This window comes from Carassius auratus, chromosome 45 (genome assembly GCF_003368295.1).
Source record: "Carassius auratus strain Wakin chromosome 45, ASM336829v1, whole genome shotgun sequence".
Classification (NCBI taxonomy): domain Eukaryota; kingdom Metazoa; phylum Chordata; class Actinopteri; order Cypriniformes; family Cyprinidae; genus Carassius; species Carassius auratus.
Window position 1 is genome coordinate 15,188,741 of NC_039287.1, and position 13,081 is coordinate 15,201,821.

The 13,081-nt window shown below is 35.7% G+C and overlaps 1 protein-coding gene across 1 annotated transcript; it reads left to right on the forward strand.

Annotated features, from left to right (window-relative positions):
- Positions 1-235: 235 nt before the first annotated feature.
- On the forward strand, positions 236-12,059 carry rhag (Rh associated glycoprotein). Its single transcript, XM_026233756.1, has 10 exons — positions 236-524; positions 8,022-8,205; positions 8,374-8,524; positions 9,238-9,385; positions 9,779-9,945; positions 10,041-10,178; positions 10,269-10,390; positions 10,485-10,558; positions 10,926-10,999; positions 11,128-12,059. The coding sequence occupies exons 1-10, from the start codon at positions 341-343 to the stop codon at positions 11,200-11,202; spliced, it is 1,317 nt and encodes a 438-aa protein (XP_026089541.1). The 5' UTR covers positions 236-340; the 3' UTR covers positions 11,203-12,059.
- The last annotated feature ends 1,022 nt before the right edge of the window (positions 12,060-13,081 follow it).

Consider the following 13,081-nt stretch of genomic DNA (forward strand, 5'->3'; position numbering starts at 1 on the left):
TTAAAGTGTACAATAATTAGTTGTTACCTTTGAGGGCTCTCATATTTATTACATATTAAGCCATATATGTTTATATTTATTTACGTTTGTGCATTTAAAACACTATTCTTCATTTACATAAGGAGGGAGGAAATCCATTCCCACAAATACAGGGGGTGTGACAGTCCCCACCTTAATGATCTCTCTTGCCATTGGTCTTCCAAATCCTGCAGCTAATTCAAAACTGCATGCCACTTTCTGAACTCCCCCCACAAGACCCAGACTGCGTGAAGAGTGTGAGAGGTGGAAACAAGAGGGAGAATCACCCAGAAGAACAGCAGAAACAGAGAAGGTGTTAAGCATGCCATCATATGCCACCAACATGAGGCTCAAGCTTCCCATTCTGGCCTTAACACTGGAAGCCGTGACCATTGTCCTGTACGCTCTTCTTGTGGTATATGACACCGGTGATGCTCACGGACATGATGGGAGTCATGCAAATCCGAATACAACTCATTCAAGCAGCCCGATGACCCTTTATCCCAGTAAGTATTCCCCTGAAAATATATCTATATGCATGTTGTGAATAGTGTATATATGAGGTCTTGTTGTGACATCTAAACTGATTGGTTTTAATTAAGTCTAAAATAATGTTAAAATAGTATTTTGGCTCAACATTATGTAATAACTTTATGTGTCAGATTAGGTGGATACAGTTTTAAAATGGCAGTGACTGGTGCAAAAAAAAAATGCTGTTCACATTTAATTGTCATTGGTCATTGTCTGATTTCATTTGCAAATGAAATTATCCTCTTCAAGATTGATATTTATTCTATTCGGCCTTGCTATTGAGTTTCATAGTGCTACTCACTCACCAGTGTTCACTGACTGATGGGTTTATATCTGTGAAGGCTTTGGTGGCAATATTCAATAATGTTCATTTAGCACATAAATTCATAAAAATAATCCCTCCGGAAACCAGCTTTTGCGTTCTCAGGAGATAGACAAAGAGGAGATGGGTGATGAAGGTCAGCTTTGGTTATTTATCCATGTCATTTAGATCAGTGGTTTTCAACTGGTTCTGTTCAGGAGCCAGATCTTACACTGAACATAAGTACAAAACAGTACAAAACTATTTAATGTTGGCTAAAAAAAAAAAAAAGAATAAAAAAGAAAGAAAAGGAAAAAAATGGTATGATCAAACTCTGTCATTTATTCATATTTCTATTAACATTATAATTTAATTTAAATATACAATTATTAAAAATACATGCTGTAGGCTGAATAGGTATTTTGGCCAATTTAATTTGGTTTCACACTTTCTGCTGCAAATAATTGCACTAAATGCATTATGGTTGCACAATAATTGCGTATGTAATATAATCTGTGCCATATGTTTCACTTGCATTATTTTGTTCATGGTTTTTAGTGTTGTGTTGGTATTTGTGTAGATGTCTATAATGTCTTTGACAGAAGAATTTGAACCAAAATACTGACTGGATGTAAATAATTTGATGTCAACAACTAAGGATAAGGAAAACATTCTCTCTTCTCCTTAAAATATTGATAAGCCTGTTTATTTTGGGCAGTGACCCACCAGTTTAGAACCAATGATCTGCAGAATCTATTATAAAAGGAATTATTCATTCAAGTAAACAGAAACACTGTATGTTTCCTTTGAAATGTTTTAAACTTTAATTGCACACATGGTTTGCTAATTAGCAGAGATGACATGCATTAGTTGTAAAATACCCTTATTCTCTTTTATCTTAAAATTGCACTCGTGGTTGTTTGCATGAACACGGTTTGGACTGAAGCCAACTCTTGGGTGTGGAGAGTATGAACATGCAAGATTAGTCTCAGTGTCACATGTGTCCTCAATGTTTCCATTCAACCATTCAAAATTTGGAATCTGACTCATTTTTTTACACTGAGAAGTCCATTATACTTAACTGTTAATGTCATTGGATGCTTGGTTTGATAAGAACTGTCTTCTGTTTCTTAATTGCAGTTGTAACTTTCTTTGTTTTCTCAGTACCTCACTATCTCAGCCCCCTTCATCATATGAACAACCCCCCCCCATTTGTTCATTTGTGCAATCCAAAGCAATCTCCAGATTAAAAGCAATAAATATTCACCCTAGATAATAACTCATCTGCCTTTGAATAACAAGATGTATTTTCAGAGACTATCAATTTAGTCACTTTAATTCATTTTTCATCACAAAACATTCTTAGTAGCTAGTTTAAAATGGGCATATCTGTTTATAAAGAAAGAAAGAAAAAAAGAAAGAAATAAAGAAACTAATAGTACAAATTCTTTGCCACCCTCTGAACCTGACGACCCAACGCTATCTCACGACCAATTCGTACGTATTTTACGAGGTGGCTTATTCGTACTAATTTGTACAACCTCACTCGTACGATTTTATACGACCCCACTGACGGTTAGGTTTAGGGGCGGGGTTAGGTGTAGGTCATTCATACAAATTCATACGAATTGTGCAACTCGTAAAATACGTACGATTTGGCAACAATCGTATGAATTTGTACGAGTGTGGTCGTACGAATTCGTACGAATAAGCCACCTTGTGAAAAATGTATGAATTGCCGTGAGATCGGGTTGGACGACCTAAAAAAAATGTTTAACCCTTTCACACGTGAATTTAAAATATTCTAGCTGATCCCCCAGTGTGATGTTTTTTAGGCGACCATTATTTTGGAATGCATTGCCTTATTGTTTCCATGCTGACACATCATGCATGTCATGTGATACAACGCAGCCACAATAGCTCTGTATGACACATGGATCGATTTAATTCAAAATATTCACAAACATGTTCACTATATGAAATATCTGATATTCAGACTCTGAGATATGTGCAAGTAAATGTATTTGGTAGTTTAATCACTTTTATATCAACTTCACGCTGAATCTGAGCTGTGTGGTTTAAAACACGCAAATTCATCCTCTCCTACTGAAACACGTTTATGTAAGTCTCCAGTAAACTGGTAGAAGATCATAGTAAACTTTATAGTTACTTACACGATCTGTATATATCAATAAAACATGTCGTCAGATTATATTTTTAGGATTTTTAATTATATTTTCAGCTATTTTACAAACTTTAAATGGATGGTTTTGCTAGTCCTTGGGTGTATTTAAATGTCTGAAACCTAAAACAAGCATTATATGGTTGAAAACAGTGAACAGTTTTAATAGTATGACAAGCGCTCAGCGTGTCCGATCTCCATGCTAGCTAGAGCACGAAAGCAGATTTTAATTCAGCAGTTGATTACATGATGCATTAAAAACTTTTGTAATCACACCGGTGTGATCGTACACATCAGCGAACAGCCAAGATTGACCACACTGGTGTTATCATATGCATTAAAGGGTTCAAAGAATATGTGAAAATTCAATCTGATCCTGCAAACAAGATGGCGCGGCAGACAGCCGCGTCAAGTGCTTGGCTGTCCAGTGTTTGTACAGTTTTTGTTAGTTTTTCCTGTTTTTTGTTTCTCAAACTCAGTAGAACACACCACATAATCTTCTATCGGATTTTGATTATTCGGATGCTGAACATTATAGTTGGCGGATAAATAAAGGACACATTAATCTTGTCAACAAAGAAAATACATATACAATATCTAAGTTATGTCACTGTGCTCTAAATTAGAGATGACAGAATGTAATTAAGTTGCTGAAAATACACAAAGAAAGGAAACTTTCCACCCATTAAGAAAATGGGCCTTTGGGACTTTATCAGCAAATCTCTAGCATGTGGGAAATATTTTACTGGGAATATTATTCTGTTTGTTCAGCCAACAGTCTGGAAAATTGAATTGTGCACCTTTATTCAGCCGGCAAGATTATCTGAATTCCACTATGATGCTCTTCCAAAGTTTGCATACATGAAATAGCTAGTGAAAAGTACTTTCATTGGACTTTCAGTGAAAATCCAACCCTAACATTGTAAATATGTATTGCTCTAGATCAACAGATAGATCACTGGAAAAGACTTGGGTCAAGCGACAGCTGATAAGGGTTGATAACCTCTGTTTCAACCGTGTCATCTAGGAGACAAGGTCTTCACTGGGGCTCTGTATCTGGGGCCCATCTAGTTGTCCTAGTCGCTGACATTCTGGTCCATAAAGGTCATCTCTAGGTGCTGATTCACCATCTGGGCTGGATACGTACTGGTTCCGGGTAACTGCAGTGACCTCGGAATTAGAAAGAAACAGACTAAGCATAGATGCCATTCTTCTAACGTGTAAATGTGTTAGTGTTTTATGTTTAAGCCAGGTTAAAGAGATGGGGTTTTAATCTAGATTTAAACTGACAGAGTATGTCTGCCTCCCGAACAATGTTAGGTAGGTTATTCCAGAGCAAGGGCGCTAAATAGGAAAAAGATCTGCCGCCCACAGTTGATATTTATATTCTAGACATTATCAAATTGACAGTTTTGAGAACTCAGCAGATGTGGAGGACTATAATGCATTAAGAGCTAATTCAAATATTGAGGTGCTAAACCACTCATTACTTTATAAGTAATAAGCAAATTTTTAAACCACTTTATAAGTAATAAGCAAAATTTTAAAATCTATACAATGTTTAAATGGGACCCAGTGCAATGTTGAAAGAAACCGGGATAATATGGTCATACTTCCTGGATCTAGTAAGAACTCTTGCTGCTGCATTTTGGACCAGCTGGAGTTTGTTTATTAAGCATGCAGAACAACCACCCAATAAAGCATTACAATAATCTAACCTTGAGGTCATAAACACATTCATTAACATTTCTGTATTTGACATTGAGAGTATAATTCGTAATTTAGATATATTTTTGAGATGAAAATTTCAGCTTTACAAATGCTAGAAACATGGCTTTCAAAGGAAAGATTGTTATCAAATAGCATCTGATGACGAAGAATTGACAAAACAGCCATTGATTCTTAGACAGTATTCTAGTTTATTACATGCAGAGGTTTTAGATCCAATAATTAATAAATAATTTTTCAGAATTTAGCTGTAAGAAATTACTCATCATCCAGTTTTATATATCGAATATGCATACCGTTATCTTTTCAATTTGTTATGTTTCGCTGAAATGCAAAGAAAGAGCTGAGTATCATCAGCATAACAGTGAAAAGTAACACCGTGTTTCCTGATGATATCTCCCAATGGTAATATGTAAAGTGTGAAAAGTAACATCCCTAGTACTGAGCCTTGAGGTACTCCAAACTGCACTTGTAATATGATACCTCTTCATTCACTGCTATGAATTGATGGGGGTCAGATGATTTGAATATGATTTGAACCATGCTAATGCACTTCCACTAATGCCAACAAAGTTTTCTAGTCTATTCAAAAGGATGTTGTCGTCAATAGTATCGAATGCAGCTCTAAGATCCAATAGCACTAATAGAGAGATAAAAACACGATCAGATGATAAGAGCAGGTCATTTGTAACTATAAGGAGAGCAGTCTCAGTACTATGATACGGTCTAAATCCTGACTGGAAATCCTCACATATACCATTTTTCTTTAAGAAGGAATATAATTTTGAGAATATTACCTTTTCTAGTATCTTGGACAGAAAAGGGAGATTTGAGATCAGTCTGTAATTAATTATTTAATTGGGGTCAAGTTTTTTTATGATAGGTATAAAAACATCCAGTTTGAAGGTTTTGGGGACATATGCCCTAATGACTATGACATATTAATAATAATCAGAAGAGGATCTATGACTTCTGGAAGCACCTCTTTTATGAGCTTAGATAGAATAGGGTTTAACATACATGTTGTAGATGATTTAACAGGTTTATGCAATTCTTCCTCTCCTATAGTAGAGAATGAGTGTAACTGATGTGATACTGTAGCTGACAGCTGCATGGTAACAATTTTATCTCTAATAGTATCGGTCTTGGAAGTAAAGTAGTTCATAAAGTCATTACTACTGTGCTGTTGGGATATTTCAACACCTGTTTAATTTAGCCACTATATTGAATAAATACCTGGGTTTAGGTGTGGATTCTTCTAAAAGAAGTAATCTGATATAGCAGTTTTTAATGCTTTTCTGTATAGGATAGGGTACTTTCCTGTCAAACAATACAAAATACATTTAGTTTTGTTTTCCTCCAGCTGGCTCTCTTTAGAGCATAAATGTTCTTATTAAACCACGGTGTAAAAGAGAGATCATCAAGTTGTTCTGAACTATTGGATATGCTGAGGAATTGAAATAAATCAGGAAGATTGCTTACAGAGCAGTCTTTTTTGGTAAAAGTTATGGTTCTACCATACTCGTAACAAGGTTTAGAATTTACAGTTTTAGCTATATGAAGTTTACACAAGACTAGATAATAATCTGAGATATCATCACTTGGTTGCAAAATTTAAACACCATCAACATCAATTCCATGTGACAGTATTAAATCTAGAGTATGATTTAGACAATCAGTAGGTCCTGAAATGTGTTGACTAAGCCCAATAGAGTTCAAAATGTTTATGAATGCTGATCCCAATGCATCATTTTCATTATCAGCATGGATATTAAAATCATTAGCACTGAAAACTTGCAGCCAGTCCTTATTTGTATAGAAAATCAGCAAATTCTTTAATAAAGTCTGTATGGTGCCCTTGTGGCCTATATACAGTAGCCAGTACAAACATCACAGGGGATTTATCAGCCTAAGTATTTGACTGCATTTATCACATGTGTATCCTTCGTTGCCAAAAGACAGAGTTATGTGGCAAGCTATATATGTGGCAAGCGGTGCAAACAACAATAGCAGAAGAAGAAGCCATCACTCACCGTGATTGATGAATAATTCTGACTTACCACTGTTGCATAGTGTACTTGTGAAAACTGCATGAGAGAGATAAACAGGGCAAGAGAAAAAAGAATACGGTAATAAATGCAAATAGAAACGTGAATGACAAGCTAACTGGCTAACGAATACTAACGCACTGTACATGCGTTGCACGTTGGGAACTAAGACTTGAAGAGCAGTGATGATTTTGGGGGATCCTTTGTTTCCAAAAAACAAAAACAAAATTCCTTTGAGAATTTAGTGTATGCAGTGATAGATCACATTCAGTTGTATATTTGTTTTTAGATGGTTTGCAAAGCAAGATAAGATTGAAATTTGCTGATTTTTATCATTTTGTTTTTATTTAAAGTTTTCCTGTTTAGTATTTTTCTTACTACATCATTGTATAGTGGTTCTTTGTGTACTGTCTGCTGACAGCGTGAGGTATGTTATAAAATGAGGATATGATCATTTATAAAGCCAATAAGCAATACAACTATATAGCAAGCAAAAAAATAAAAATTTAAAAATGAAAAAAAAAATTGTTTGAGTTCAGTTTGAGTCCTGATTAAAGGGCCTCACCACTAATCTTAGCTGGTAGTTCCTGGACTGTATCCTATCTTTGTGTCCAGGGATGTTGACTGTACAGCTTCCTGAGTTGGATAGTCTACAACTCATTTCCTCTCTGCAGGAAAGATGGGCAAAGGCCAGCAGTACTGGCGCTATGTGTTGTTTAGACAGTCAGTGTGCACATTCAGTTATTGTGAATTTATAGAAATGATTATTCATGTTTGCATTTCCATTCATCCATCAGCGTCTCAGAAGGGAAACACTCTGGATGCAATACATCAAAATGCAGCAGTGTAATATACTATATTAAACTATATTATAGCAATTAGATTTTTACTCCATGAATCAAAGTCAATGCCATGTTCAGAAACTGAAAAAGCTACAAATCTGTCTTATGGTTTGTCATTTTACAGCCAATTAGAACACTGAACACTATCTCTCTTTGTAAACCATCTCTTTAAGTCACACAATAGCTTTGTGTAATAGACAGACAGAAATGTAAGTTGATATGTATTGATATAACACAACAGTGCACCCTTTCAGTGCTGACCTGTTCAAACTGCAGATGCACCAAATGCGGTTCTAGAATGCTGTGAATATTTCAGGCTTCAGATGTGGGGAAAATGCTCTTTCTCATAAACTCTTTATCCATGTGTCCAGTGTTTCAGGATGTACACGTGATGATCTTCATTGGCTTTGGTTTCCTGATGACCTTCCTAAAGAAATATGGCTTCAGCAGTGTGGGCATCAACCTGTTGCTGGCTGCCTTTGGCTTGCAGTGGGGTCTTCTCCTCCAGAACATCTGGCACATGCATGACGGAAAAATAAAAGTCAGCATCGATAGGTAAACTCAACTTTTTGGTTATGGGAGGATTTTGGGTGACTGACGTGACACAACTGATTATTATTTAATCGTCTATCAAAATAGGTATAAGCTAGATTTTCTGTTGTACTTGATTGAATAAGCCTATGAGTAAAACTTTTTATCCATCCCATATTTCCTTCTCTGCAGGATGATTAATGCTGACTTCAGTACAGCGACTGTTCTGATTTCGTTTGGAGCAGTTTTGGGAAAAACCAGCCCTGTCCAGCTTCTCATCATGACCCTGCTGGAAATCACTGTCTTCTGCATCAATGAGCATTTGGTTGTGGAAATCCTTGAGGTTTGTACAGGCTCATTACTTCATACACCTAAATCACTGCACATACTCCAATGAGGATTTGTTTTAGTATTCTGGAGGAATCATTGTGAAGCCACTTCCATCCTTATTTGATCATTAACTTTATTTGGTCTGCACCAGATCAAGTTCTTAGAGTAGGTTTAAACATTATGCATCGTTTAATTTTAATACTACTTTTAATTAGGTTGAGGTTCCTTAATATTAGTAGCAGAGCCTCTGGAAATTTCATGCTATCTGGGACTCCCTTTATTACAAACAAAGTGGGGTCAAAGATGAAGGAAAAGCAGTTAAGGCAATGTACTGTCCCCTTCCTAAAGTTGGCTGAATAAACTTAATGAACAGACCCAGTGTTCCAATAACAACTGAAACACAGTGTGCAAAAGATCTTCTTCATATTGAAGAACATATACAGGGGGTATAGAAAAGAATCACTGTCCTTTAAAAATAATCATTCAGGCTGCAAAGCAACAAAATGGGTATTTTAAAGGGGGCGATTCTTCTCTAAACCCACTGTAGTGCCTGGATTACCTGGAGATAAGAAGATAAACATTTGATTATTATCTTGATTAACTACTAACAAAACAAGCCATTCTTGTCTAAATGGAACACGTCTGACATTGAACAGTGCTGGCATCACTTAAATCAGCAGTCAAACATACCATCTGGTATTCATAAACATTCTTGTCTCTTAACAGGTTTCTGATGTCGGTGCCTCCATGACCATCCATGCATTTGGGGCTTATTTTGGATTAGCTGTCGCTCGTGTTCTTTATCGCCCTGGTCTTCAGGACGGCCATGAGAACGACAAATCCGTCTATCATTCAGACTTGTTTGCAATGATTGGTATGTGTGGACTATAAAACAGAACATAAAGCTAAGAAATCGGCCCCTTATTGAACTCTCTAACCAGATTTGATTACATGGGTCTTACTTGCCCACATTTTCTCCTAGAGCTTTATTTAATAATGTTTGTATATGTAAGCATGATTTTCAGTCATTTGTCTAAGTACAAGGGGACTGGCAATTGGTCGATGCTATATTTAAATGAATGAGGTAAGATATTGACACACAGCACGTTTAGTGAAGTACCAAACCAGAATTCCATGTTGGTCCCAGCAGGCAAAACATACCTAATGTTGGATATTTCAGCAGGGGCAGTCATATAAATATTTCACCAAACATTGTGTCTGTAGGTGCTTCTAAACATTCCCCCTTCCACTCTTCCTGCGTCTGTAGGCACAGTCTACTTGTGGATGTTCTGGCCCAGCTTTAATTCAGCTATTGCTGAAGCTGGCGATGCTCAGCTAAGAGCTGTTATCAACACCTATTTCTCTCTGGCTGCTTGTACTCTCGCTGCCTTTGCTACCTCCAGTCTGGTGGAGAAGAAGGGGAAACTTGACATGGTGGGTCATGCTAGTCTCACGCTATTTTACCAGACCTCACATTATAGCAGTTTATGATCCTTATGTCTTTCGTCCTATTGTCTTTTGTGCTATAGGTTCACATTCAGAACGCCACGCTGGCTGGAGGAGTCGCGGTGGGTACCTGCGCTGACATGAACATCCAGCCGTTTGGAGCAATGTTGATCGGAATCACTGCAGGCGTTATCTCAACCGTTGGCTTTAAGTTCCTCACTGTATGAGTTTCCTTCATATCCCAGTGACTCCAATTTATTAAAAATCAATTACATATTTATTTGTATTTATTTGTTTATTTTTCTACTCAGCCCATACTCGCCTCCAAACTTAGAATCCAAGACACCTGTGGTGTGCATAACCTCCACGGCATGCCAGGCATCCTAGGAGGCCTTGCCGGCATTTTGGCCGCAGCACTAGGAAAGAAAGATGGGTAGCTTGCAGTTCTTTACATTGCATCTATAGATATTTGCTATTATCAGTATGGCGACAAATGGGTTTAATATCTCTGTGCTTGTTTATCCCAGTGTTTCTCCAGCTTATCAGGCATGTGGTTTGGCATCATCTCTGGGGTTTGCTTTGGTGGGTGGTTTGATCACAGGTGGGTAATAATACAAACACTTTCAAATCTGCAAGATGTTGTAATGTATAAATAAAGTAAATGGATTTGATTACTGTATATGAGGATGCAACTCATGCATAAAAATTGCATGAATATATTTCTTCCTAGAAGAGCTTAAACTCATGTTCTGAATTACAATCTGTTTTGACATACATTTTAACCATATTAAATAGTAATCATTTATCATATTTTTATTGTTGGCAAGTAACAAAAAATATATTTGATATAAAGAGTTACATACCATGAAACCAACATGAATTCAGAAAGTACATTTTAAGAAGCACAAACAAATGTAACACAAATAAAAATACAAGTACAAAAGCAAATATGTTCATACCTTCTCCAGGTCTGATTATGAAGATCCCATTCTTGGGGCAGCCACCTGATGAAAACTGCTTCGAAGACTCGATCTTCTGGGAGGTACGTCAGAATAATTGATATGTTAATGGTATTTTGAAATGCAAGGACATGCTCACAACTGTTCTAATGCTCAGGAACATGTCTTGTAGCTAAAAAGTGTCATAATTGTGGATGCTTTTGATATGCAGGTACCTGAGGAAGAAGAGGAACACGAAGAGCATTTGACTCATGGTGATTATTCCACAAATAAAACTGAGGCTTGAAGCTCTGCTCCACACCAGCTCACTTCACAAATCAAGAGACCCGGTCCAACACGCACCTCAGGGGCTGTTCAGCTTCCGCATCTACCACACCTACTAACATCTTCAACAGTCAAATCCTCATAAGTACTAAGAGATGTTGTCAATTATTTTGTAACGGGTGCTTTTCTAAATACATGTAGCTACATTTTAAAAACACCTTCAGTTAGTTTTATGACACTGATAAGTGTGTCTCAAACCTTCTAGGATTAGGAATTATATAATGAAATTAAAGATGTTTAAAAGTAATTACAAAAAGTTACTAAGCTAGCTCAAAGTGTAGGTCAGTTATTGTCGTCATGTAAATGCTCATAACTGAATAGTTGCTCATTGTAATGTGCCAAAACCTTGTGCTTAAGTGTCTGTTATCAAAGTAGTTCATTTTACTTTGAATATGCTTTTTTATTATTATGTTTTGTAGACACAGTTTTCATCATCACTAGACATTTTGACCAATGCTTGTTTAATGTTCATATATATATTAAAATCATGCATATTAGTCCACATCCAAAGAGAGATCCTTCAACTTTCTTGCAATAATTATGGTTGCTTATCATTGTGATCAGTAACAACCCTTTATACAATGATATGTGAAGTATTTTAAGCTATCGTATCCCAAATAACTAACAAATATATTATTAACTTTTATACTTTCATACAATGTCTAATACTCTAACAATAAATGCCGTTTTGAATGATAAAGAGGTCTTACTGCAAGCTGACTCACTGATTCAGTTTTTGTGAATGTATGTTATCATATGCCTCACTCTGTGAACAAGTCTGTGAATGCATTAAACTTCTACTTGTACATTTATAAAACCTGCTATCTGAATTCTCCTTTGTTGTATTGATTTTACTGAAGGCTGTTATGTTCATCTGTGATGTATGAGTATAATCAGGATTTAAATGGTTTGTTTTACCATCTTTGAGCAACAGCATTTTATATATATATATTTTTTTTTTTTTTGCAGACCCATTTTTTTAATCATCGCTAGAAATGCATAGATAAACTTTTATAAGGGTTTTTGTTTAATATCATGCCTAGTCCACATCTAGATCCTTTAACTTTCTTACAATAATAGTTTTCATTAAACACTATTTAACACCCGAACCCTGAAAAACTAACAAATGCGTTGTCAACTTAACCGTCAGACGTAACACAAAAGAGATGCAATGCTTTCAGTGACCGTGAGGGGCAAAATGTCTAACTTTTTAACATCATTTATTCGTGGGCGTCCTCTGTAGGAAAAGTCATGTATTACAGAGTAAATATTGCCTCCTTGTTGTGATACAATAAAACCAATGAAACATTATTTTGTTAAATAATACACAATGAATTTACTTTAGATAAGCAAAGACAAAGCTGTAACTGGTATCTCTGAACGACTTGCCAAATTTCCAGTGTTCCTCTAGACATTGTTCTTATTGGTTTGCATTTAGAAAATGTACGTTTACAAATATGATATTTGGCTAACAGGAAAATAAGGTTTTTGAAGGTGTCATTTTTCTTTTCACATTCATGAAAACCAAAATTACATTTATAAAAGTAAATTCAAAATTAGGATTTACATAACATTTGATAAAATCAATATCATCAAAATGCAGTTGTGTATAAGCAATTACAAAATAAATGTAAAGAGATTTATTTAAACTTTCAGTTTAAACTACAGTAAAACAAAATTAGAAAACAACAATTAAAAATAGCATCAATAAAGAGAAAAAACGAAAACAAACAAGGATGTGCAGACTGTACAAGTTCTGAGTGCTTGTAAAGAAATATATATATTTTTATCTCTTGTTAAAAATACTACGAAAACAGGTTTAAAATTCAAAAATTTACATT